Consider the following 22,670-nt stretch of genomic DNA (forward strand, 5'->3'; position numbering starts at 1 on the left):
GCATCACAGGCACCAAGGGCTCCTGGGACCCCCTGTTCAAATGCAGATAAATTAACAAGCATTTCTGAAAGGATTCACTTAAGGGGAAATCAAACCAAGGGAGAAGTAGGAAGGGTTTAAAGTTTAGATCAACCACATATGGCATAAGAAGGGCTGTTTTTGCAGAAATGCTGAACTTCTGACACCACCCAGTTCCCAGCAGCTTTTGTCCTCCTTGAGTGATGGACCCACATGACAGTAGTTTCCTCCCAGAGTCTTAAAGGATGCGGAAAACCAAAAAGGCATTTGGTATTTACTAAGGTATTTATACCAAGCATTGCTCATTTAAGACCTATTGACTCTCCCAGCTGGATCAGGAAGATGCAGCCCTGTGGAAGCTGCAAAACAAGCAAAAATTAAATCTTCTTTTCCCCTTATTCTCAAGCTATTTTAAATCAAGTCCAACATCAGGGGATTAGAAGCAAAGTTTGGGATTAGGGTTAGTTTTCAGCCTGGTGAATGAGCTGCCCTGATTCACATGGCAGTTGGTTTCTGCTGCTGATGGCTCCCAATAAATTGAATCAACACACCCTTTGCCCTCAGTGCTCCAAGATTAATCCTTGCTTTGGCTCCCAAGTGCTTGGGAATGATGGGACACATGAAAAACACATTAAAGCCACCATGTTTTGTTTTGGGAGGAGAAGCAAGAGACACTGCCCTCTTAATCTAAAGAGTTAGCAGTTACCTATCACACCACTATAATGTATTGCTTAATTTAAAAGCAAGCTCAATTTGCAGATTAATTATTATAGCCTCTGACTGGTTGAGCTTGCAATAAATCACCTGGGTGAGAAATTGCAGGGCAATTACCTGATTGTACATTGAGCATGTAAATGTTGGTAAAGGGGTGTCACCTAATGGAGACTGATGTTGGGGAGCTGCAGGTTCCAGCCAGCAGAAGAAAGTCACAGTGCAAAGCAGGTCGGGGGAGTGGGTGGCAAACAAGGACAGAGACCGAAATGCTTAGCACCATTCAAATCAGCCTCCAGGGACAACATGCAAAACTAGTGCAGGATTTTCAGGGACCAGCAAATTATGGTGGAAGCTGCTGGAATTTCCCACAGATAATGCTGGGACAGCAGATTTGAGAGATGAGCCACCAGTCAGGACAGGCCCAGCCTCACTAGCGAGAGGTGACATGGACAGATCTCAGGAGACTGACCTTCAAACAACAGTGAGGTTGCAGCAGATGATGCTTTCTGGGTGCCACAAGTCCAGATTTCAGAAGCATCACATCTCACCACAGACAACCCAGTCCTGCAAAGCTGTTCCCTTGCAGCATCCTTTGGATGTAGCAGATCTCACTGACCTGCTGACCCTGGGCCCGGGGCAGGATGTGTGCCCCTGGGACCTCGGAGCACAGGAGCAAGAGACTCCCCAGCTGAGTCCCACCCCTGGCCAGGGAACAGCTGGGTTCTCTCATGAATGTTAACACCCAGTGCATCTCCCACCCTCACCAGGGAAGGTCTGAACCAGCCTCTTTCCACCACAGTGGCTGCCCCCCGTGCCTCCTTTTTCATAGCAGATCCAGAGCATTAACAGGCAAGTTTCTGTCCTCAGTGTAATTCTCACAAACCCATGCAGAAACTCTGCCTGCTTTGGGCTGGCTGCAGCTTCACTGCTCAGCAGTGCCAGGCTTTGGTTCTGTTTGGGAATCCCCCTTTTGAGGAACCAAATTTTCAGCTTCATTTTTAAAGAATCCTAGTCCAAAGCCAAGACCAGAAGCAGCTTTAGAATAGCAAACCCAAGTGTGTTACCCTCTCTAAGCCTGGACAAACTGGAAACAAAGCAAGTTTAGAAGTCATTTTTTCACATAGCAGGGCTCAAGCCTTGGAAAGCAGTTTGTGACCCTCAGAGCCCACCTGTGGCATGTCCAGGTGACCTCTCCTCCTCCAGAGCACCAGCACTTTCACCCCACAACACATTACCTTGGCAGCCTAAGCACTCACTGCCAGCTCAGCATCAGCACTGCTGGGAGAGGCAGAGGGAGTAAAAACCTCTCTCCACCTTGGAGGTGACTCCAAAATGTGCAGGTGGTATTGCCAAGCTCCTGTAGAGCTGAAGGAGATAGAGCACCTCAGTCCATCAGTGTTGACCGCTCTCACAGCCTCCTAAGGTGAGATTCAATTTGCCAAAAGGGCCGGGAATTATTACATAGAACAAATGCAAACACTGTTGGATGGAATCTGTGAACACTACAGCATCATAAACACTCATCCAGGGCTCAATTTAAGACAAGTAGCCAAACCAGGCTGCAATCTGCATCCAGGGCCAGGGTCTTGATTAGAGCCAGCAGATGTGGATCCTTCCCTAATTCACAGCCCCCTCCTTCACCACCAGCTGCCAACAGAGTTGCTCAGCAACACAAGGGCTGATACTGCCAACTTATCCAGAGCAAGCCCTCTGGCTCCCAAGAGGAGATGCTCTTACCTGACACTGTGTGCAAGTTCCATTTGCACTGAGCCATGGAGAGCTGACAGGGAAAACCAGAAGCCCCCAGCTCTCTAAGGTAAGAAGGGATCACCCACAGGGCTGTACCCCTGCATGCACCAAACAAAAAGCAGCACATTTTCCTGGCACAGCTGCCTGCAGCCTCCATTTACACATCTCATCCCAGCAAACAGGATCCTGGGTGGCACCAGCCTCAGTTGTCCAAAGCTGCAATAGGGTTAGATCCATCAGACTCCCCACTGTTTCCCAGTAAGCTCTTGCCCTGAGGCAGACCTTGCAGGCAAGCAGAGGAAGCACAAACCTGCAGCTGCCTCTGACAGCACATTCACAGGCACAGAAACTCATCAGGATCCTTCTGGATGAAAACAGGTCACCACTGAAGTTCTGCAGCCATCACAGCCCACAGCTGCAGGATTTCCATCACACCCCTTTAACTTCCAAATGCAGCTGTTTGGCAGCAGCAGGCCCTGATGCACTGGACATTCATGGAACAGGGTTTGCTGTGTGTGGTGTCTCTCCACCAGAGCATGAGCCCCACAAGCCATGCCTGGAAGGACTGAAGGCAGAATGAAAAAAAAGTTCATTCTTCACCAAGAAAGAAAAGTTTCATGAGGATTGAAAAGATGACAAAAGCTGCTTTAGTGTTGCAGAGCTTCGAGTGAAATGGGGCCAATTACAAAACCTGCCTGGGATTTAGCAGACAGCTGCTGGGAAACGTGTTGATTTGTATGGAGAAAGAAATTAGGTTGGAGAGTTATTAGCAATAAAAGAGAGGAGCTTTCCATACTCTACACCCGAAGTCAATGCAAGTGTCTGTAGCACTTAATCCTTATCAACATCAGGTTGCCCAGGTGGAGCTACAGGCCCATCCCCCTGGGGATCCCAGTGCCTGCCCCGGGCTCAGGCTGGGCTCTCCATCCTGCCGTGGGTAGTTTCAGCCTCATCTAGTGACAGAGGAGCCTTTGCCTCTACTTCATGCAACTCTGTCTGAGCTTTCCTGCTCTTTGAGGCTACCTGTAGTGGGTAAATATGTTTTGATTTTCAGTTTTGCACAAGTTTTCACATGCAGGAATGAGATGATCAGGCACACACGTCTTATCCTGAGCAAAGGAGCAGCTCTGCTGCTCTAGTACCCAGCAACACCCAGTGCTGAACACATGATGAGGCCCCTGCAATCCTGCTCCTGGGCCTCCAGCACCTCTTGGGGACATCTCCCTTCTCCCCTAGGAATTATTCTGACATATCCAGTTTACTTGCTCACCTGGGAGCTGGTTACCTTGCCGCTGGATAGCTAGTTCACCACAAAAAGGAACTGTGCCTTTGGTATCCCTAAGCAACAGGGGCACCTCTGGAAAGTCTGGGTCTTCATTAGTCTCCAGATAGTTTTCCATCCACAGCAGAAGGGAGAGGTTTCATTAAGAACAAGGTGAGCCATTCCCCAAGCAAGGCAGCAGCTAATAAAGGAAATTACTCAAAGTCACCTCCCAACACTTACAACTTAATTAAACAAGGATTCTTCCTCAAAGGCACCATCAGATTTCTGGAGCCATGCAAGAGCTAAGAAAAGCCTTCAGCCCCAGGGCTGCATTTGCAGGTTGAATTTCCAATGCCAGAGAAGGCCACTCCATTTTCTTGTAAATAGAGCTCATCAAAAGCAATGCTTCCCTGAAGGGTTTCCATCCCAGAGTGGTGCTACAGCCCAGTGCTGCACCATCCCATTGGCACCCCTACATACAGGGCTCAGACCTGATGTCTCTCCAGCATCAGGGCAAGCACAGAGGGAACAGCATTTTAGATGAACCATTCCATGCTCCTGTATCCTTCTTTGAATTCCTGCTACCTCCTTGCAGCTTGCAACAGGAGATCTGCTTGACCCACACACCTTTCATCTCCAGCTCATAAAAGAGAAGACAAAAACTTATTTTACCAGGTGTTCCAACCCTGGTGCTCCATTTCTTTCTGCACCACCAGACAAACCCACTGGCAGCCTTTCCATCTGCAGATATGTAATTTAAATGGAATTATGCCAGTAGCAGGGATCATGCTGTTCCTGTTCTATAGCCATGCTTTGGAAAATGGATGAAGATTTATTTAATATCAAATTCTGACTTTTCTCAGATCTGTCAGTACAGCTCCCTTGGTTTCAGCATAACTGAAATGCTGGGTGCAACTGAAGGCAAGATCCAGCACACAGCACTCTGGAGTTATTAGCAGTGCATGAATAATCTGGATACAATGCCCTTTTAAAGCCAACAGCAGCATTAAAAGTGCAAAAACAGAGCCAGCAGAAGTAATTTTTCTGCTCTCATGTAAGCACAGCCTGCTTTCCATCCAATGCCTCCGGCAAGCTCAGCACTGGGGAACACCAAGTCTGGCTCACTGAACACACTCTGGACACCAGAGTTTGTGGATGTTGAGACCAAGGCAGGACCATCATCCCACTTGACTGCAAGGCTGCTTTGGCACAGCCAGCATGAAGAGGTTGGCCAGATGTCCAGGAGCCCCAGAACTTGGACCCTGCAGCCTCACAGTGCTGACAAGGCAGCCCACTGCCCACATCCCAGAACGGGAAGCACCTCCTCTTCCCATCTGACCTCTCCAATGACTATCTTCTCAGCCAAATGAGGTGCTTGGTTTAGTCAATATGCAAGACAAGCCTGGCCAATTCACGCCATCCCATCAGGAGACAATTTCCCCCTTGGGGTGGAAGTCATTAACAGATTGCACAATATTTCTGGCTGCAATTGGCCTGATTTTATCCTTCAGACACAAGCTCTCATTGTGCCTTTTTTTGCAAGATTAAAGTCCTCTTTGTTATCTGGAAAAGTACTTACAGTGTAATTAAGTCACCCAGTCCTTCATTTGATAAGGACTAAGCAGATTGAGTTCTTGCATTCCTTCCCTCCAAGGCATTTCCTTCTACATGCCTTCCAAGCTTTCAATATCCTTTCAAAAACCCTGATACCAAAGCTGTAAGAGTAATTTTTGCATTTCAGGCCCAAAGGGGGAAGAGATCACCTCCCTGGCCTTGCTTCCCACCGTGTAACCATTCCTCCTTCCCACCCAGCAGCAAGGGGCAGGGAGACATTCCCACTCCTCCAGCCCTTGGAGGCTCCTGTATTTCACTCACTTGATAGCAGTGCTGCACACTGGTACTATCAGCCTGTGCAGGCATCCTGTTACAGCACTGCACTCTGACAACAGAAGGGTTTCTGTATCCAGGGTTACCTTTGGATGTGAAGGTGGAATCAGAGGGCTTAACCTTGCCTGTTCCCACCCCAGATCCTGCTACATTGGTGGGATTATTGCTAACCCACCTTGCAGACCTTTTCCAACTAAACTCCCTCCCTCCTCATGCTGTCCCCTGCATGCAGGGCAGTTTGCTGGCAGGTATTTCAGAGTCAGCTGAGGAAAAAGCAAAAATCCAATCTTATTTTAGGAGCACAACAAGGAAAAAAAAAAAGTAGTCTCTCCAGATGCATTAGGATAAAGTTATATTTGTGTCAAGTTGACACTGTGCAGCCATTTCTGCTGGAACAGCTTCTTGCTTAAATCTACCCATCCCTACAGCTACAGGCACCTCTCAGCAACAGCTGAAGTGCCTGGAAAAAAAAAGGAAAATGAGGCTTTCTGGAGAAAGAAATGTGGCTGTTCACTTCAGTGGCATCACCTTCACTTTTTCAAGTCCTTTTTCAGGGCACAATATTGCATCCCAGCCTGTCCCCCACGTTCAGCCTGACCACACCTTTTAGCTTTTAAAGCCTCACAGATGGACATCAAAAGATTCCTAATGCCAGTCCTCAGGACTCCCAAGTGAAATAAATGAAATAAAAGCATTAATTTAGCTGCACACTAAGGCGAGTTGCTCTGAAGCCACATGTGAGGCTGAGCACAACCCTGGTGTGTGCAGAGTCACAGTGAGAGGCACAGCCCTTGCACCAAACTCTGCTTCCCGGTGTACAGCAGCTCAGGAGCAAGGGAACAGCTGATGCAGGAGCCAAGAAGCCACTCCAGGATCAAATGAGGCTGCAGAGGGTCCATTTCCACCATGTTCTCTGTTCCTCTGCACACACACACTGAACTGTCCACGCTTATTGAAAACATTTGTCTTTATTGGTACCTTTTCCTCCTGTGAGATATCTTACACCTACACCCTTCGTGGTGAAGTCTCAGTTCTGGTGTTTGAGGGAAGCTGAAGCACCTCTCTCAAAAGGTTTGGTGGGTTGCAATAACCACAGGGAGAAAGTGCTGCTCTTGCAATTCCAAATCAGAGGCACCTGTCAGCTGTTATTGTGAAGCTCAGTGTCCCCTGGGTGATCAACAGCAGCAGCTCTCAGAACATAAACTATTCCCCCAAATCAGGCAGGAGCTCTTCCAGCTTCTCCCAGGCAATCACAGCCAGCAGGGCTATCAACCTATTTCAGTTTTTAGCAACAACTTTATGGGAATAGAGGGGGAAAGCAGCTTGGTTACTTGGAAAAGATTTATGGGACAGTCCCTGCACATAGAGAAGATTTATGGGACAGGAGCTGCCACATGCAATACTCCTCCAAATGGCCCTTGGCTACTTCACAAATATGGGTGGACCCCACATCTCCCCCAAGTGCTCCATCTAACACCTCTGCTGACAAGCATCTTTTTAGATGGCTAAAAAAACCACCTTTGCTGGATAAGGTGAAAATTATCCTTCAGCATAAAGCCTTGTTGAAGAGTAAAAAGCAGGTAACTGTCTTTAGAGGCTGGACCAGACCCACACGGGACTGGCAGAAAGATAACAGCCCTTAGGCACTGAGTGTTTTTCAATTTACACAGCCATTTCAGTACAGAAATGTACCACTTCTACAAACCTGCCTTTTTAGTCCAAATGGAATCCAATCACATAAAATACCATGTACACAGTTGAGAGAAGATTCTCAGGTTATAATTTTGAAGCAAGAAAGAGTTACAGCCACAAAATGGCCTCGATGTAGGCTCTGAAAGTTGTGTAAAACTTCAAATGCAAGGATGAGCACTTGTTTGGGAGGTGGTTTTAAGTCTAGGTCAGCCCTGTGCAGGGGTGGCATGAAGTCAGCCAGAGTCCTGAACAACTATTTAAGGTCTCCAAAGAACAGGGCTCACCCTGCAGTGGGACATTCAGAATCCAAGACCCTCTGGGCATCACACCAACCCCACCAGGCTCCCAGCTTGGCTCCTGAAGCCAGACATCCACGAGGGAAGGAGACTGAGGATATTGAGGGGGTTGCCAGTGTCATGTAGTGGTAAACCTTCTCCCAACACTCAAGAGATGCTCTGGAGGGAGAGCTGGGCACCCAGCAGCAGACACAGCAGGGCAGAAACATGAGCATCATACAAGGGAGTCAACAGTCATAATATGAAGTCCCCCAGCCCCTTCCTCCTCAGAGCAGAGCATGCCAGCCCCTCCAATCCACCCCACCAGTGTTGCCACGGGCCAGCTTTCATGCAGCAGCTCAGCTTTCAAAGAGCACGAAGTATAATCCCAACCAACCTTACTTCCCACTCCCCAGTGCCTGCTTCATGCCAGCTGCTGGCTGGAGACTCATCCCTTCCCACTCCATCCAATATCTGTGTTGGCAATTTGCTTCCCACAAGCAAAGGAATCAAGCAACATCCATTCTAGCCCTGTGTACCAAGAACAAATCAGCCCACTGTAAGTGCTGCAACTGAAGCTGTCTCAGCCTGTCACCACCACAGTGCTGTAGATGGGACTTAGTGTCCACAAGGCTGATTTGTTTGTTGGAGCTGTTAAAATATCATTATTCTAAATTCTTGCTGTAGCACGTTAATTAAATTCAAGAGTTTAGAAAGGCACACATCCATGTTCCAACTAATCAGTGCAGAGACCTTCAGAACACAGGCAGCAACACAAAAGTTTAGAGGTCTCAGGGGTTGCTGCCACAGACACTGAGCACCTCTTCACCCTTTCTTAGCACATAACCACCCTCTGCTCCCCCTCTCATCCTGCTTATGGACTCAGCCTCACAAGCAGCATAGCAGGAATTGTTCATCCCACTTGGTTTAGAGCCTGAGGTCCCAGAACAGCTAAGGAACAGCCTGGAGCTTCACCAGCTAATGAGACACTACAGAGCAGATCCTTAATCTCACAGTTCCTTGTCTTAAACAATGTTTCCTCCTCCTCAATCCCCAGTACAAGCCAAAGACACCCTGGGTGTCCTGACTCAGTTGCTTATCTCTGACTCAAAGGCATGTCCCTGCCACACATCTCCTTTCACTGAATACCCAGCAAGAAGTAGGTTTTTGAGTGCTTCTCCAGACCAAAGCCAGGGAAGACATTTCAAACAACCTGGTGACTACAAAAACATCACAGAAGTTACAAAACTTGAGCAAGGAGCATAATCTATAGCCTTGAACTCTGCACAGTGAGGCTCCTTCAGCCCAAGGCAGACACCCCAGTGTCAATCTGCAATCTGTTCAGGAGAACCACGAGCAGGATGCCAAGGCAAAGAGGGGAAATGAGGAAAGCTTCAGCCATTCTCTCCAGACAGAAATAACTCAGCATTTCTCCCAGCCTAGTGCAGCACATCACCGAGGTAAGAAAGGCTCCAGACTACTTCAATCAATCTTGCTGGACTTAGTCCATGGTTCTTTGGTTTTCACATGTAATTAACAACATCCAGGTTCCACTAAACGAATTCAAATAAATCCTTAGATGACTAACAGACAGCAGCTCTAGAAAGTCACACAGTAGCATTTGAAGCCCAGATTCAGAGCATTATTTGGGGTCTCAGGTAGCTCATGGTGTCCCACAAGCCTGCATAAGCATATTATATTGGTTGTCATGCTACAGAGCCCCTGGAATTGTCCTGCAGTCCATGGAAAAGCAGTTTCTGCCACAAACTTAAAGAGAAGGTGAAATTCAAGCTCCTCCATTTCTCAGCCATCAGGAGGCAGTGGTAGAGACCAGTGAACCACAGCTCACACTGGTTATTGTTGAAGTATTAACTGCTTAATCCCCAAAGTCCTGTTCTCAAAGGTAAATTTGTTCAGTTTTTTTTCTTAAAAACCACTTTATACCTCCCAAGTCCAGCAGTGATAAGTGACAACCAAGGTTTAGCCCACAAACCTTCCTCAGTTATATCCTCTTTTGGACAAAACTCACTTTCCATTGCCCTGCCCAAACTCACAGCTTTAACTTGCTGTGGGAACGATCACAGGCATCACAAGCATCCTAAAGCAGGAAGGAATTTGCCAAAAACTCCCAGGTGAGCCTGGAAAACAGACTGATCTCACACCTCCCAGACAAGCTGTAACACCTGACACCATTACCTGCTTTGCATCCAAACCCAACTCCTTCTGTGTGTGTTTAAGGTCTGCCAAGTCCTGTTGAAATGGATCCCCAAGCCTTCCTTTCTTACATTCTACTGTAAGAAATTAAGTTGCCTGTTGATGCTCTGGGAGCTCAGAATTGAGATATTTTCCACTATAATGTAACTAAGTATAATATTAATTAGACAACCATATGCTGAAGCACAGCTAACCTGTGATAACAGGTTTTTTGGACAGCAATGATAAGAGCAGAGCTGAGCAATTGTGATACCACCACATGTACTGCAACACACACAAGAACTGAAGTACTTGCCAGCTTTAGGGAGTTTCAAAGAATCACAGAATGGTTTGGGTTGGGAGGGACCTTAAAGATCATCTTATCCCAACCCCCTGCCATGGGCAGGGACACCTTCCACTAGACCAGGTTGCTCAAAACACCATCCAACCTGGCCTTGAACATTTGTAACACCCTTTTCTGTCCCAAATCACTTAGAGCATCTACACACAAAACCTCCTGGTATCAAGACCTGCCTAATGGGTTGCAAGTTGAAGTGGACAGGCCATATTATCCATCTCAGGCACTGTTTTCCAAGTGTTACCAGTTGTTGGCAAATAGGTGAAGTCTGAGCCACAAACAGCTGAGGCACAGCTGGTTTTTGCAGAATTACTAAAATATTTCCGAACACCATGCCAGGAACTGCAGGAGTTGTTAACACAGAGATTAAACAGGTAGCTGTACCTGGCAGAGCTGCTTAGCTCCAGCACAGAGCACACAATTCCCACCTGGCTGTGCCTCATGTGCTACATGAAACTAGAAAAACAATCCCAAGGCCAAAAACTTTCCTCTGTTTTCTCAAAAAATACTGAGACTCTTTACACTAAGTTCATCCAGGAGTTAACCACAAGGAACTTGTGAATATAGGGACTACACCAACATGACTTGGACACAACAGAAAAGGACTGGAAGGATTCAAAACCATCCCCACACACCACAGCTCTGCTCCGCTTGCCCCTGGAACAGGGTCAGGAACAGGAGGGAGGGCCAGGAGGAGACTGGCTTGTTCAAAAGAGGCAGCCAGCCCCTATTTTTAATCCAGAAAATCATTTTACACTGTATTACCATTTTTTTCATCCCCTGGAGAAAAAAAGACAAAAAAAAAAAAAAAAGAACAGTGGGCAAACCCACCACACTTACCTGCCCCAAGAGCTCAGGGCGCACAGCACTGGTTTATTCTGTGTTGTGTCTCTCCAGTCAAATCAAGCCCTTTCTTCCTTGGGGTGAAGAGCAGCTTTGGCCTCCACCATCAGCTTCCTCCACGGCTGCTTGGGAGCTGCACATGCCATCCAGACAACAGGAGCTGCATCCTGGTGCCACACACCCATGGTTTTCCTCCCTGGTATCCTCCAGGCTCACAGGCCCACATCCATCCCTGTTTGAGCTTCCAGGACCCCCTGAGCAGACCATTCACTCACAAAGCCAGGTTTTGCCACTGCTCAGCTCTGTGACCATTATTTTAGCTCCTTATCACAACCCTGTCCACAAATAGTCACTGCAGAGAGCCCAGGACAGTCTCCATCAGCTGCTCCACTGAAAATACATTGGGGTTCTACCCCATTCAAACAGAAAAAGACCCCTAATCTAACAAAAGAGACCCCCTGTGGTGACTACAGTTATGGTTTCAAGGCACCTCTACAGAAACTTAACACTAAAAATCCTAACTCAAATCCAGAAGAATATCTAAAAAAGAAAAACAGGCCCCCCTCACCCTCCATTTATAAGAGGAGAATAGGAAGTGCAGCCCCCTAGGACCACCCACACCCAGCTGATGACACTCAGAATTAGGGCTGATTAGAGGATTCAGCTGGGGAGAACAGGAGTCCCACCGTGAACAAGGCTCTGCTGGTGCCCCTGAGAGGAACAGGACGTCCCCCCACCACATGACAGCTAAAATCCCAGTATTGAAAAGAAACACAAACCGAGATTAGTCTTGACATTTCTGGGGCTTGTAATCACAGTGGGTGACAAAAGCAAATTCTGGATCAGAGCCTTTCCCTGAGCAATTTAAACACATCTATTTTAAGGGGAGGCTGAGTTAAACAAAGGGGTGACAGCCCGAAAGTTGAAAGCCACAGGATGTGGAGTTCTGGGATTATATGATAATTAGGCAGTCCAAGTAGTCTCCAAGATATGTGATTTTTTTAGGAAATCAGGGTGGAAAAGCACTGCCACTGCTGCCCCTCACACTGTCTGTGAGTCCTTGTCCCCCTGTATGCTGTAGAGGGGCACTGCTGGCCAAAATCACTTGACCCCCTCACAGGGTGAAGGCTCGATTCAGGAGGAGGAAATAATCAGGCAGGAAGCGAAAATTAAACCACACGGTGGAAAATGGACGGGAATGGCTTTTGCATTCATCTGCCTACGCTGGCATCTTGTCAAAGGGCTTTTATTGGGAAACCACGGCTGGAACCAGGAACTCTGGTGGGGGAAAGCTGTGTTTTTCCTACTTGAAGCTCAGTGCCTCCTGTGAGTTATCCCGCAGCAACAGGAGATGGGTTTGAGGTGAAACTTGAACTTTTGGTGCATTTCCCCATCCCATTTGTTCATGCCTCCCCCAAGCAGCAAATCCAGCCGTGTCAGCAGAGGCACAAGGTCGTGTTGCAGGGGATTCTCGTGTTTCCCAGCCCAGTTGGATTGGTACCCGCTCCAGGCAGCCTGATGGCACTGGCACCGCTGGAGCTCGAGCCAGGAGGAACAGTGACACCCACTGAAAGGAGAATCCTCCTTCCCCAGCACCGCTGCCTCTGCTCCGGGGGCTGTAGCACATGGGAGAGAGCTCAGCCCAGCCCGGGGGCTTCGGGAGGAGAGGCTGAGGCTGCCCCGTGCGGGATGCAGCCACTTGCAGATGCTTCTGGGGATGCAGCCACTTGCAGATGCTTTCGACTGGTTCCTCACGAACAGCCCCACGGCAGGGCACGGCTGAGCCCGTCAATGATGCTGGTGATACCTCTGGGCAAATGCCTTAAAGAAAGGGCAAAATGCAGTGGGAGGAGAGTGTGAGACAGCCGTATGAGCAGCATGGTCGGGGGGAAGGAGAAGAGTTGGTCCAGGAGCTGGTGTGCTCCCTTAAGCCCCAAATGGTGCAGATATCCAAGCTTGTGACTAACATTAATTGTAAATATATTAACTTTTTTTTTTTTTACTTAAATCCAGCCTGTTTTACCCGTTTGGGTTATCGGTGAGCGATCCCACTGCCTTTATCCCAACCCACGAGCCGTTTCGCCTCCCCTTCTCCCCATCCCAGCTGCGGAGCGGGCAGTGGGAGCAGCAAGCGGTAACCCAGGGCAGCTCAGCCCAGTGGGTCTGGGTCACAGCCGCGGGGCAAAGCTCCCTGCACATCCCCGGAGCCCTCCCCGGTGCCGAGTGTCGCATTCCCTACCCTTTTCCCGCCCCGCTCCCGTTCCCTTTCCCGGTGCCCGCCGCTCGCAGTCCTCCGCGCCGCCAGGGGGCGCGCTGGCGCCCGCCGCGCTCTGTGGGCGCTCCTGCCCGGCGGCGGAAGGACGCGCTGATGGAGCCCGGCGGGTCCCGCCGCCTCAGGTGGGGACGGGCGGGGAGACCGGGGCGGCCTGGGGGGGCACAGGGGGGACCCGCAGGCCGGGGGGCCTGGAAGGGCACTGGGGGTGCCCGGGCTGGGCGGCCGCAGCGGGGTGTCGGGCCCTCTCCCCTCACCACCAACTCTTCTGTCCCCCCTTAGCACGGAGGAGCGGCCGGCGGGTGGCGGCCCCGCGGCCCCGCGGTGTCCCCGCGGGCAGAAGGAATTCTTCCCCGACGGCTCGGCCCGCCAGGCCGAGAGGCTGCGGCGGTGCTGCGAGGAGCAGTGGCGGATCCTGTCCGAGGAGCGCGTGGAGCGGCCGTAAGTCCGGCCCTGGGGCTGGGCATGGCTTGGTCCCCGGGAGGAGTGATGCTGGGGGGGGGCAGAGCTCAGCTCACGGGTTATTATCGGTAGGATCGAGCTGTCGTAGCAGGGAGGTGTTAGTTAGCACAGTAAGTCCCCTCTAAGTTCACCTGCACACAGCTTTCCCCGTCTGGAGCAGCAGCAGCAGGGGACACAGCCTGGGTCTTCCTGCAGGAGCAGAGGGACACGCTGGCACACCTGTGGCTGTTTAGAAAGTCCCTCAAGGGGCTTCTGTTTTTCACAGGTGTGTGTATAATCCTGTAAGTCTTTGCAGACAGCAGCCACTGTCCTCTTGGGCATGGTCCGAGTTACAGAGCACATTGTTGATGCTCCTGTGTGGCCCTGTGCTGATTTGTCTGGCTCTCAGTGTCCCTGGTTTATCAATTTTGGTGGTTTCAACAACCTTGCCAGTCTCTGGAGCTTATCACTCCTTGAGAGATGTTCACACAGTGCCTCTCAACACACACTTTCTCTGTTTGGCCTGCAGCTATTGATTTTTCCCTGTGAGTCCCTGTGGGTGGGATACAGCAATTTGAGTGTGTCTTGGCAGCAGCTCAACAATTGTATGATACAGAATCACAGAATGGTTTTGGTTGGAAGGGACCTTAAAAATCATCTTGTTCCACCCCCTGCCATGGGCAGGGACACCTTACACTAGCCCAGGTTGCTCCAAGCCCCATCCAACCTGGCCTTGGTCACATCCAGGGATGGGGCAGCCACAGCTTCTCTGGGCAACCTGTGCCAAGGCCTCAGTATCCATATATCCTGGCTTAGGCCATGCATCTCCAGCAGGCTGCTGTAGCCTATGGACATGCATCTGTGGTGCTGACTGAAGGCACTTTTAACTAGTTGGTGGTAATAAACCATTCAGCTGGTGCTGCCTCATCCAGGGGATGATGTCTTTCTGACATCTTACCCTGTAAAAATGCCACCTGTAAATTTTCTGCCTTTTGACACCTTCCTGAGCTCCTTGTGTTGCTACACTAGGAGCTGATTGTAGGACATAGCAGTGGTAACAAACTAATCTTTAACCTTCTCAGGGGGAATCAGGTAAAAGCTGAGTGGAAGCCAGGACAGGGCATCGTGGAGCTGCTGTCCCCTGCGGTGAGTTGCTACAGAGTGTACTCAGTGCCATCACCTCCTGCTGCCTCACAGATTCCTTAATTTGCTTCTTGAAATGGGAGGGAGCCTGGTTGTCAGCAGGGAACAGCCAGAGCCCATCAGGGATTTGTGCTTCTGTTCCAGGGGAAGTTCTGGCACACCATGGGGTTCTCGGAGCGAGGCAAACAGTGCTTGCTGCCTGAGGAAGCTCTGTACCTGCTGGAGTGTGTAAGTAGGATGGGGGCATTGGGTCCTTACTGAATGATTGCAGGAGCTGTAGCAGCTGATAAACACCTGGTTCTCAAGGAATTGTCCCTTTTTAGCATGTTTTCATGGGTTCATCCCTTGTACTCTGGAGCAGCCTCTGTGTCACTGGCAGTGTAGTTGGATTGGTGGCCAGTTTATTCACCTGGTGTCATGTTTAACTCACTTAAGAGGTCTTTGGGGCTGCTGCTTGGGATTTTTTTTCCCAGTATATATGGCAGAGAGAAATTTAAATATGACAGAAAGAAATTTACGTGTGGCAGACAGAGGAGTGAGACCCGGCTGTGTTCAGTGCTCCTCTGCCTGCAGAAATACTGCTTAGGGTTCACTTGGATTTCTTTGCTGTAAAGAGTGTTTTTTTTTGTCTCTCCACCAAAGCCTTTTATCAGTAGAATAGGTGCATTGATATAAAGGGGAACTTTTATCCCTTAGCAAAACTGAAACACGTTATGGCCATCTGATGCCATCCCTTAAATCCTAACAGCAAAGGTCAGGCTTTTTTACCTCTGGCATTTTGATGAACAGTTTGTAAACAAACTGATGACAATAGTTTAGTGAGTTGCTGACTATAGAATCTCTCCCCAAAAGCAGAAAAGATCAGTCAGATGCCATCAGCCCATCCCATGGGAAAGGTGCGGTTCCTAGTGTTTAGTTTTCTTTATGAGTAACACAGTTTATAAAACAAAAAAGGGGAGAAAAAAGAGGCGTAACCTAAAGCTGCCTCCTGGAGGTTGGTTTTCCTGTTTCACCTCTTCCTTGGGGAAGCTACCTATGGGATCTCTCAGGCTGCAGTAAATGCTTCCAAGGAGGCACCAACTGATGGCATGTAAGGATGCCTCCTATTCCTCTCTTCAGCTCTCTCAGCTGTGCAGGTCATAAATATTTTTGTGATTGTGCTGTGTCCTGAATCGCTGAGATCATCAAAGTTAAATTATCTCTCAAAACAATGATTATTTTATCAGTTGAGCATTTTGGTCCCAGCTGCATCCTCCAAACAGATGCAGCACTGGAGCAGGAGGTGAGAGTTGGGGGTGGGAACTTCTTACCTGGCTGATAAACCCAGGGCATGGAGGAGCTGGGCATGGGAGAGGGACTGTAAGTAATCCAGGTTGGCAAATGGGGAGAGATGGATATCATGTCAGGGAGGGTGCTGGGACCAGCTGTCAGGACCAGTGGGAAGAGACTGGTGTGAGCTTGCATGGATTTGTTCCCTGTGATTCTCTCACACCAAGCTTTTGCCCTGCAGGGCTCTGTCCAGCTCTTTTTCAGGGATCTGCCCATGTCAATCCAGGAAGCCTACGAGACCCTGCTGTGCCAGGAGACAATGACCCTGTCACACTACCAGGTGTGTTGGGATCTGCTGTTGCAGGGAGGGTGAAAGCAGAGCCCAGCCTCTGCCACACAACCTCTTCCAGTGACTGGAAGCAGAGTAGGACAGTGAGGGAGGGGAGGGACGTCATTCACAGTTGTTCCCACTCACCTTCGTCCTGTTTCCCCACTTTTGCTTTGGACCCTAACCCTGGCGTTTTCTCTGCTGCCAGTGCCACACTGTTCACTCAGTTGTGGTGAAACTGAAGTAAATAGTTTGGGTTTAGGGTCGTCATTTAACCCTCTTGCTTTCCTTTGCTCTAAGGTGTTCAGCCACTTGAAGCAACTGGGTTATATTGTACTGAGATTCGACCCCAGGTAACCAACTTTTCCTTTCCCCACTGCTTTCTCCTTTCTGAAGGCCCTGTGCCCACTGCCTGGCCCCAGGGAACAGCAGAGAAGAGGACTTTGGCCCTGCATTCCATCTCTTGGGAGGATTAAAGGCTAAAAGTGGCACTCTACCCTTCCTTGCTCCTCCCTCTTGAGGAGGTGATTGGGAACATGAAATGGGGCATGAACTGAGGACCATCCTGGTCCTTCTTGGGGATTTTCTGTGCCTTTTGTTTCTGTATCCTGGGGACTGAGCAGAAGGCTAGTTCCACTACCTCACCCTGCTCTCAGCCTCTGTGTTGGTCTCTCCTTTCAGCACTGTCCCGTCTCCCTACGAGAGGCAACTGAACTTGGAAAGTCACTGCAAGAGCTCTGGGAAACACCATCGCAAAAGGAGGAGGAGTTCCAGCCCCCGGTAAGGAAGTGGCCCAAAGCCTTCTCCCATCCTCTCCCAGGCCATGCTGGCTCAGGAACAGCTGATTTGCTGCAGTGTCCCCAGGCCCTTGTGCTGTGAGTGATCTTATCTGGCGCAATTGCTCTTGGCTGTCCCCAAGCAGTGGAGCGCTTTTCCTGGGCACTTTGCAGTGTTCCCTTTTGTCACATGTGTACTTCATCCAGGGCTAAGAGGGGCAAACTGCTCCTGAGCCCCACAGCTGTGGTGCTGAGGTGCCAAAACAGAAGAGTAGAGAGGTCAGTGCAAAAGAAACACGGGTCAGGTGTCTCCTCTTGCTCTTTTGTAGTGGGAGCACAGATACCCCATTCACATCTTGCACTTATCCACCTCCTCAGTCCAACTTACATGCCAGGACTCTACAGCAGAGAGCACCTGGGGTTTGCATGTGGCCTCTAGATGTTGCCAAAATGTCAACAGCAACTGGCAGATTTAGTAATTTTGCTAATAATTCTGGCAGCTCCCAGGAGGTGGCGTCAGCCTTTCAGAAATGGGGAGGAGAGGCTGGGCCGTGAGTCCCTGTTAACAGTAAATCAGTGCCGAGGAGTTGTGAAATTGTAGGAATTGGGAGATTAAACTGCTGGTCTAAGAATTGCCCCATCTTCTCTGGAACCAGGGATTGACTCTCATACCAGTAAGAGGTGCTGGCAGGCAGGTTTCTGCCTGGCCTGTGCTGCTTTGGCTGATGTCCATCATGTTTGCATGGAGGTGTTTGGGTCAGTGGAGCGTGGAGGCTGCATGGCAGGTTGGGAACATGTGTCTATACAAATCAAGGCTGAGATTCTCTTGGGCATCAAAGTCAAACCTCATGCAGGACTTCGGAAAAGTTTATTCTGCCTTTGGTATTCACTGCTTGGTTTTGGCCTGCTTTTCTCCCTTCTCATTTGTCACACAAGCCAAGAGGTTGTTGCAAGGGTTTGCAGACCTGCCTGGGGTTTCCTGCCACCTTTGCTGTTCTTCCTTAAGCCTTGGCAGGCTGTATTTTTCCTGTTAGCTGGGAGGGGGCAGGATTCAAAGGAAATCAAGTTCCACCACATGCTCTCCCTGTCTTTTATGCTGCTGTTTCTGTCTTTAGGTCACATGAAAAGAAACATAAGGTATCTGAGGACCTTCCAGGAGCTGAAGGGACCTCCAGCAAAGATGGAGATGACTGTGGAGACTCCACGTGCCTTCCCATGGATGAAAAGCCCTTGTCAGTACAGCCAAAGGAATCAGATGCTGGCAGTGCAGAGCAGGAGTCAAACCCAGTTCCTCTTGATACAGGACAAAAGAACTCTCTGAGTCCCTCCAGGAGCCAGGCTGAAGACCACAAGGAGAGCAGCAGTGGCACCCGTGCACCCCGCTGGGATTTTACCACCATCACCTTTCCAAACGTGGCCCCAGACCAGCCGTGCACACACCTGCCCTCCCCTGACAACAGGCTCCTGCCAGAGAACGTGCCAGGGAGGGAGGTGGATGCAGTTTCCTGGTGCACACGCATCAACCAGAAACAGGAGAAGCTGACCCGGAAGGAGAGGAGGCAGCGGGAGAGGGAGAGCAGGTATAAGAGCAGCGTCAATGCCGACCAGGAGGTGAGGCGCTGCTCCAACTGGCAGGAGTACAAAGCCCTTTTGGAGCAGAGGAGACAGCAGAGGGTTTGGAAACGACCATCACATCTCTGGGACCAAGCTGTCACGCCACTTCTGCGGCCAGATGAAGCTACCTCGTCAGGTAGTGGCTGTGGGAACTTGGCAGGGACCATTCTCCCCCCCCAGCTCTGTGAAACGGAGCCTGGTATGCAGCAGCAAAAGGGATGACATGGAGAAGCTGAACATCAGTTTAGGGGACAGTGCTTTGAGCAGGAGAATCTTTCTATAGCCCACTCAAGTGCCAGGATAAACAGGGCCTTGGGAGGTCCTCTAATCCATTCCCCATGTCCTGCTGTATTGCAAGCCTTCCTGCTAGGCTGTTAGGCATATGCAATCAGGGCCAGCAAGATGCAAAGCAACTGCAGGGTGTTCTGGGCTGTGTGCTGGGAGGAGATGAGGAAGTTGAGGCCTTTGAAGTAGCCAGTGGTGACTGTGGTGCTGCCAGCCATTGTCGGGGGAGGAAGGCTCGTGGGTGGTGGTGGAGTGCTTGGAGTGCCCTGGGAGGGAAATTGCTGGTCTGATCCTTTCCTGTTCCTTCTCCCTCCAGCTGCGCTCCTCCAGCAGATCAGTGTGCTGCAGCCCTCCCACATCCTGGATGGAGCCTCCCGGTTAGTATCCAGCCAGTCAGCTTGTAGCTGTTTGGGAGCAGGGGTGTCTTGTGACCGTCCCTGCTTGTGAGGTCTATGAGACGCTCACAGTGGCAGTTTGGGAGCTGCCTGATATCCAGGGTGGCAAGAGAATCCAGTGCTCTGCTCCATGGCCCCCTTGCATCCGTAGTGAGGGGCTGACATTTCCATGAAGTACCAGGTCCTGCAGCAAGAGATCCAGGGCTTTCCAGGCCAATTAAAACAGCAGGGTTGCTCTGTTATCCTGCTATCTCCCCTCTGCACCCAAGCCTGGTAATCTCCCTCAGAGGTTTGGTTTGGTTTCACCTGTGCCTGATCCCTGGAATGTGCTGCCATCCCAGCTGTGGTGGATATAAAACCCTGGCTTTGGGACTTTGGTTCTGCACCTGCCTCAGAGTCTGTGCGGTGCTTGTGTGGAGTCCCTGCAGTGTTTTGCTCCCGTCTCTGTTAGTGCTGCTTCTTGCAAGGGGCTCTGCAGAGAAGGGACTGGGGCAGATGTGGGGCAGGATCTTGCTCTGGTCTGTCTGCAGGAGAGCTCTGGAAAGTAATTAGAACAGTTGCAGGGTCAGTCCTTTGAGGAGTGAAGCCTTTCAAAGGCTCCAGACTAGTCAGGGCTCAGGAGTTTCCTCTGCCTCTTTGCTCTCCTGTATGAGTACCCTACAGTGTTTCTATCCCATGCTATGTGGGTGTGTTCTTTTCTGCAGGCTGCAGGAGGACCCAGAGGCCATGAAGATAGACTTCAATGTGTATCAAGCAGATGCCGTGTCCAGGTTTAAGAAGACAAACCCTGGGAAGCCATATGTCAGGATGTGTGTTCGGAGGTACCCATGAATCTTATGCTCTTTTCTGGCACGTTGCAGTTGCTGTTGTGGAATTGAAGTCCTAATGATCTGTAAATGAGCCAGCACCTTGTGAGCTTTACAGATCATCAGAGTGCCTCCCTGGAGAGTGGTCCTGCCTAGAATTTTTTTTTCTTTGATTTCCTCCTTTGTTGGAGGCTGTGGCTGACAATTCCCCCAGCCCTTGCACTCAGGTCACACTGTTTGGTCATCTGGTTGCTGCTCATGTCTGAGTATTACTGGGAGTCAGGAATAAGAAGCCACAGCTGTTTTTATGAAATGCTTGTGAAACTCAGGTAGAGCTGAGTTGCAAGGGAGCTGTATGGCCCCTGAATCCTCAGTCAATCCCTATGGATTTCTGCAGAGAGGAACCTCCCTAGAGCTTGCTACAGGCCCTGGGCTATGGCTCAGTATTTTGATCTTTGTTAAGTGTAACTTTAAGATCAGTATGAACAGAGGGTAGGTGTCCTGTTTCTTGCTGAATCCAGAACCTGATACTTAAAACTCCATATCCAGGTACAAAGTTCAGTGTCTACCTTTTCTCATTTTCCTACATTAAACCTGTACCCATGCTCTCTGCAGCTGTAGTAGACAGAGCAAGGAAGTTGTTAATGCAGTTTTACAAAGGTATATCATGAGCAGTAGGATGATCCTTGTTGCAAAGAATACTTTCATTGATGAGCAAACAGACTCTATAGAATTAAAAGGAGGGAAAAGCAGGTCAGATGTTGATCCCAGCAACCTAAAGATCTTCCCAGCAGAGAGGTATTACGATTGCACTGGGCTGGCAATGTGCCAATATCCCTGTGAGCCACATCTGATAGGCACAGTGGGGAGCAGGGTGCAGTTGCCCTTGTTTTTTTGGCAAAGGATTCAACAGCTCCCAGTTCCCGGCATGCTGCGTATTCGCTCTCAGGGCTGGCAGCCTCCTGCTTTGACTGGAAGGGGTGTGGAGGATCACTACCAGCTCCTCAGGCCAAAGGGAGCTGTTGTGATGGCTGGCCAGGACAGCTTTGCCTCTGTGTTCCTCTTGCTTTGAGAACAAACAGGATGTTTTTTTTCTCCCTGCAGCTTCGATGAGCAGATCCCGTCCCTGCGGGCTCTGAAGCAGGTGACGTACCTGAGCGGGGACGTCCCGCTGGTCTTCGCGCTGGTGGATCACGGGGAAATCACCTTCTATTCACTGAAGGAATTCAAGTTGCCTCTTGATGTTAGTCACTGAAGCTGCTGTCACTTGCAGGAATGGTATGGGATGAAGGGAAGAGCTCTGCTCAGGATTTTTTGTCCTGATCAATCCAATATTACAGAAAATAGAACCTGGAACCTTGGGTAGTTGACCACTTTATGTCTGTAACAGACTTCACCTGCCCAGATGGCTCAGACATAATAGCATGATTTACAGCAAACAAGTGTGTATGGCTTAGCTGGGCATTTCTGGACTGGAGTAAACACGTCTTTGTTCTTGAAGCCACTGGTTCTCCAGCTTTTTCACCTTGTGGACCACCAGTCTGCCTTTTTTGTCATCTTTCACTGACCTGTGGACCATTAGCAAACACCTTACCTGGTGATCCTTGTCACATGTTAAGAAGCACTGTGCTACACCAGTTGAATGGAGTGTCACTGAGGTCAGCTGGGGACAGAATAAGCTGATCAGTGGTGCTGTCCTGAGCTTCTGTCATTCAGCTCTGCCAACGACCAACAGATCAGATTCTGATCTGAAAAAGGCATGGACATAAACTCAGTCACCTGGAGTAAAGTTTCCAGGCACTCGAGAGCAGGAAAGTGTGCCTTGAACACAATTTCATCAGGCAGAGGTCACGGAAAGCCCCAGAGCATTGCAGATGGCACCTCGGCCTCGTGCTGCAGCAGCTGTGCTAAACCATGTTAAAGTTTGACCAGCACTGTCAGCACACTGTCTCTGATAGTCTCACCAGGGCTGAACTGCAGCCTCTCTGTTTCAGCCCAACATCCTCTTTCCTGGCTGTGGATCCTTGTTATTTCTCTTGCAAGTGAGAGATCCCTCAGTAAAGAAAAAAGCTGCAAATTCCTAATGAGCCTTCCAGTCCTGTGGCTGTTGTCCTCCAAACCAAGGATATCATTGCTTTCCACCAGGATATCTTGGTACCAAATTTGCTTTAGCGTCTATGCAAAAAGTGCCAGGTGCCAGAAGGTCTGCTCAGTGGATGGAAGTGAGCTGAGCATGGCTGTGTTTGGTATCAAGATTTTCAGAACTGTAAGAGCAACTGATTTAGATGTGTTTCATTTGCTATTTTTTTAATTCCTTTTGGAGATGTGGAGAAGGCTAAGCAATAAAA

General features: G+C 49.7%; 1 protein-coding gene across 1 annotated transcript; it reads left to right on the plus strand.

Moving 5' to 3' along the window:
• The first annotated feature begins 13,361 nt into the window (after positions 1 to 13,361).
• TSEN54 (tRNA splicing endonuclease subunit 54) lies at positions 13,362 to 22,072 on the plus strand. The gene is made up of 11 exons (XM_017811826.1): positions 13,362 to 13,390; positions 13,464 to 13,706; positions 14,789 to 14,852; positions 14,994 to 15,077; positions 16,360 to 16,458; positions 16,747 to 16,799; positions 17,128 to 17,226; positions 18,338 to 18,972; positions 19,438 to 19,498; positions 20,221 to 20,337; positions 21,427 to 22,072. Exons 1-11 carry the CDS (start codon positions 13,362 to 13,364, stop codon positions 21,575 to 21,577), a joined length of 1,635 nt encoding a protein of 544 aa, XP_017667315.1. The 3' UTR covers positions 21,578 to 22,072.
• Positions 22,073 to 22,670: the final 598 nt, after the last annotated feature.

Source organism: Lepidothrix coronata, unplaced genomic scaffold (genome assembly GCF_001604755.1).
Source record: "Lepidothrix coronata isolate B3197 unplaced genomic scaffold, Lepidothrix_coronata-1.0 Scaffold34, whole genome shotgun sequence".
Lineage (NCBI taxonomy): Eukaryota > Metazoa > Chordata > Aves > Passeriformes > Pipridae > Lepidothrix > Lepidothrix coronata.

Coding starts and splice junctions, on each gene's coding strand:
- TSEN54 (XM_017811826.1), top strand. CDS start 13,362: ATGGAGCCCGGCGGGTCCCGCCGCCTCAG. Junction 13,707..14,788: donor GAGGAGCGCGTGGAGCGGCC/GTAAGTCCGGCC, acceptor TAACCTTCTCAG/GGGGAATCAGGTAAAAGCTG. Junction 16,800..17,127: donor GTACTGAGATTCGACCCCAG/GTAACCAACTTT, acceptor CTCTCCTTTCAG/CACTGTCCCGTCTCCCTACG.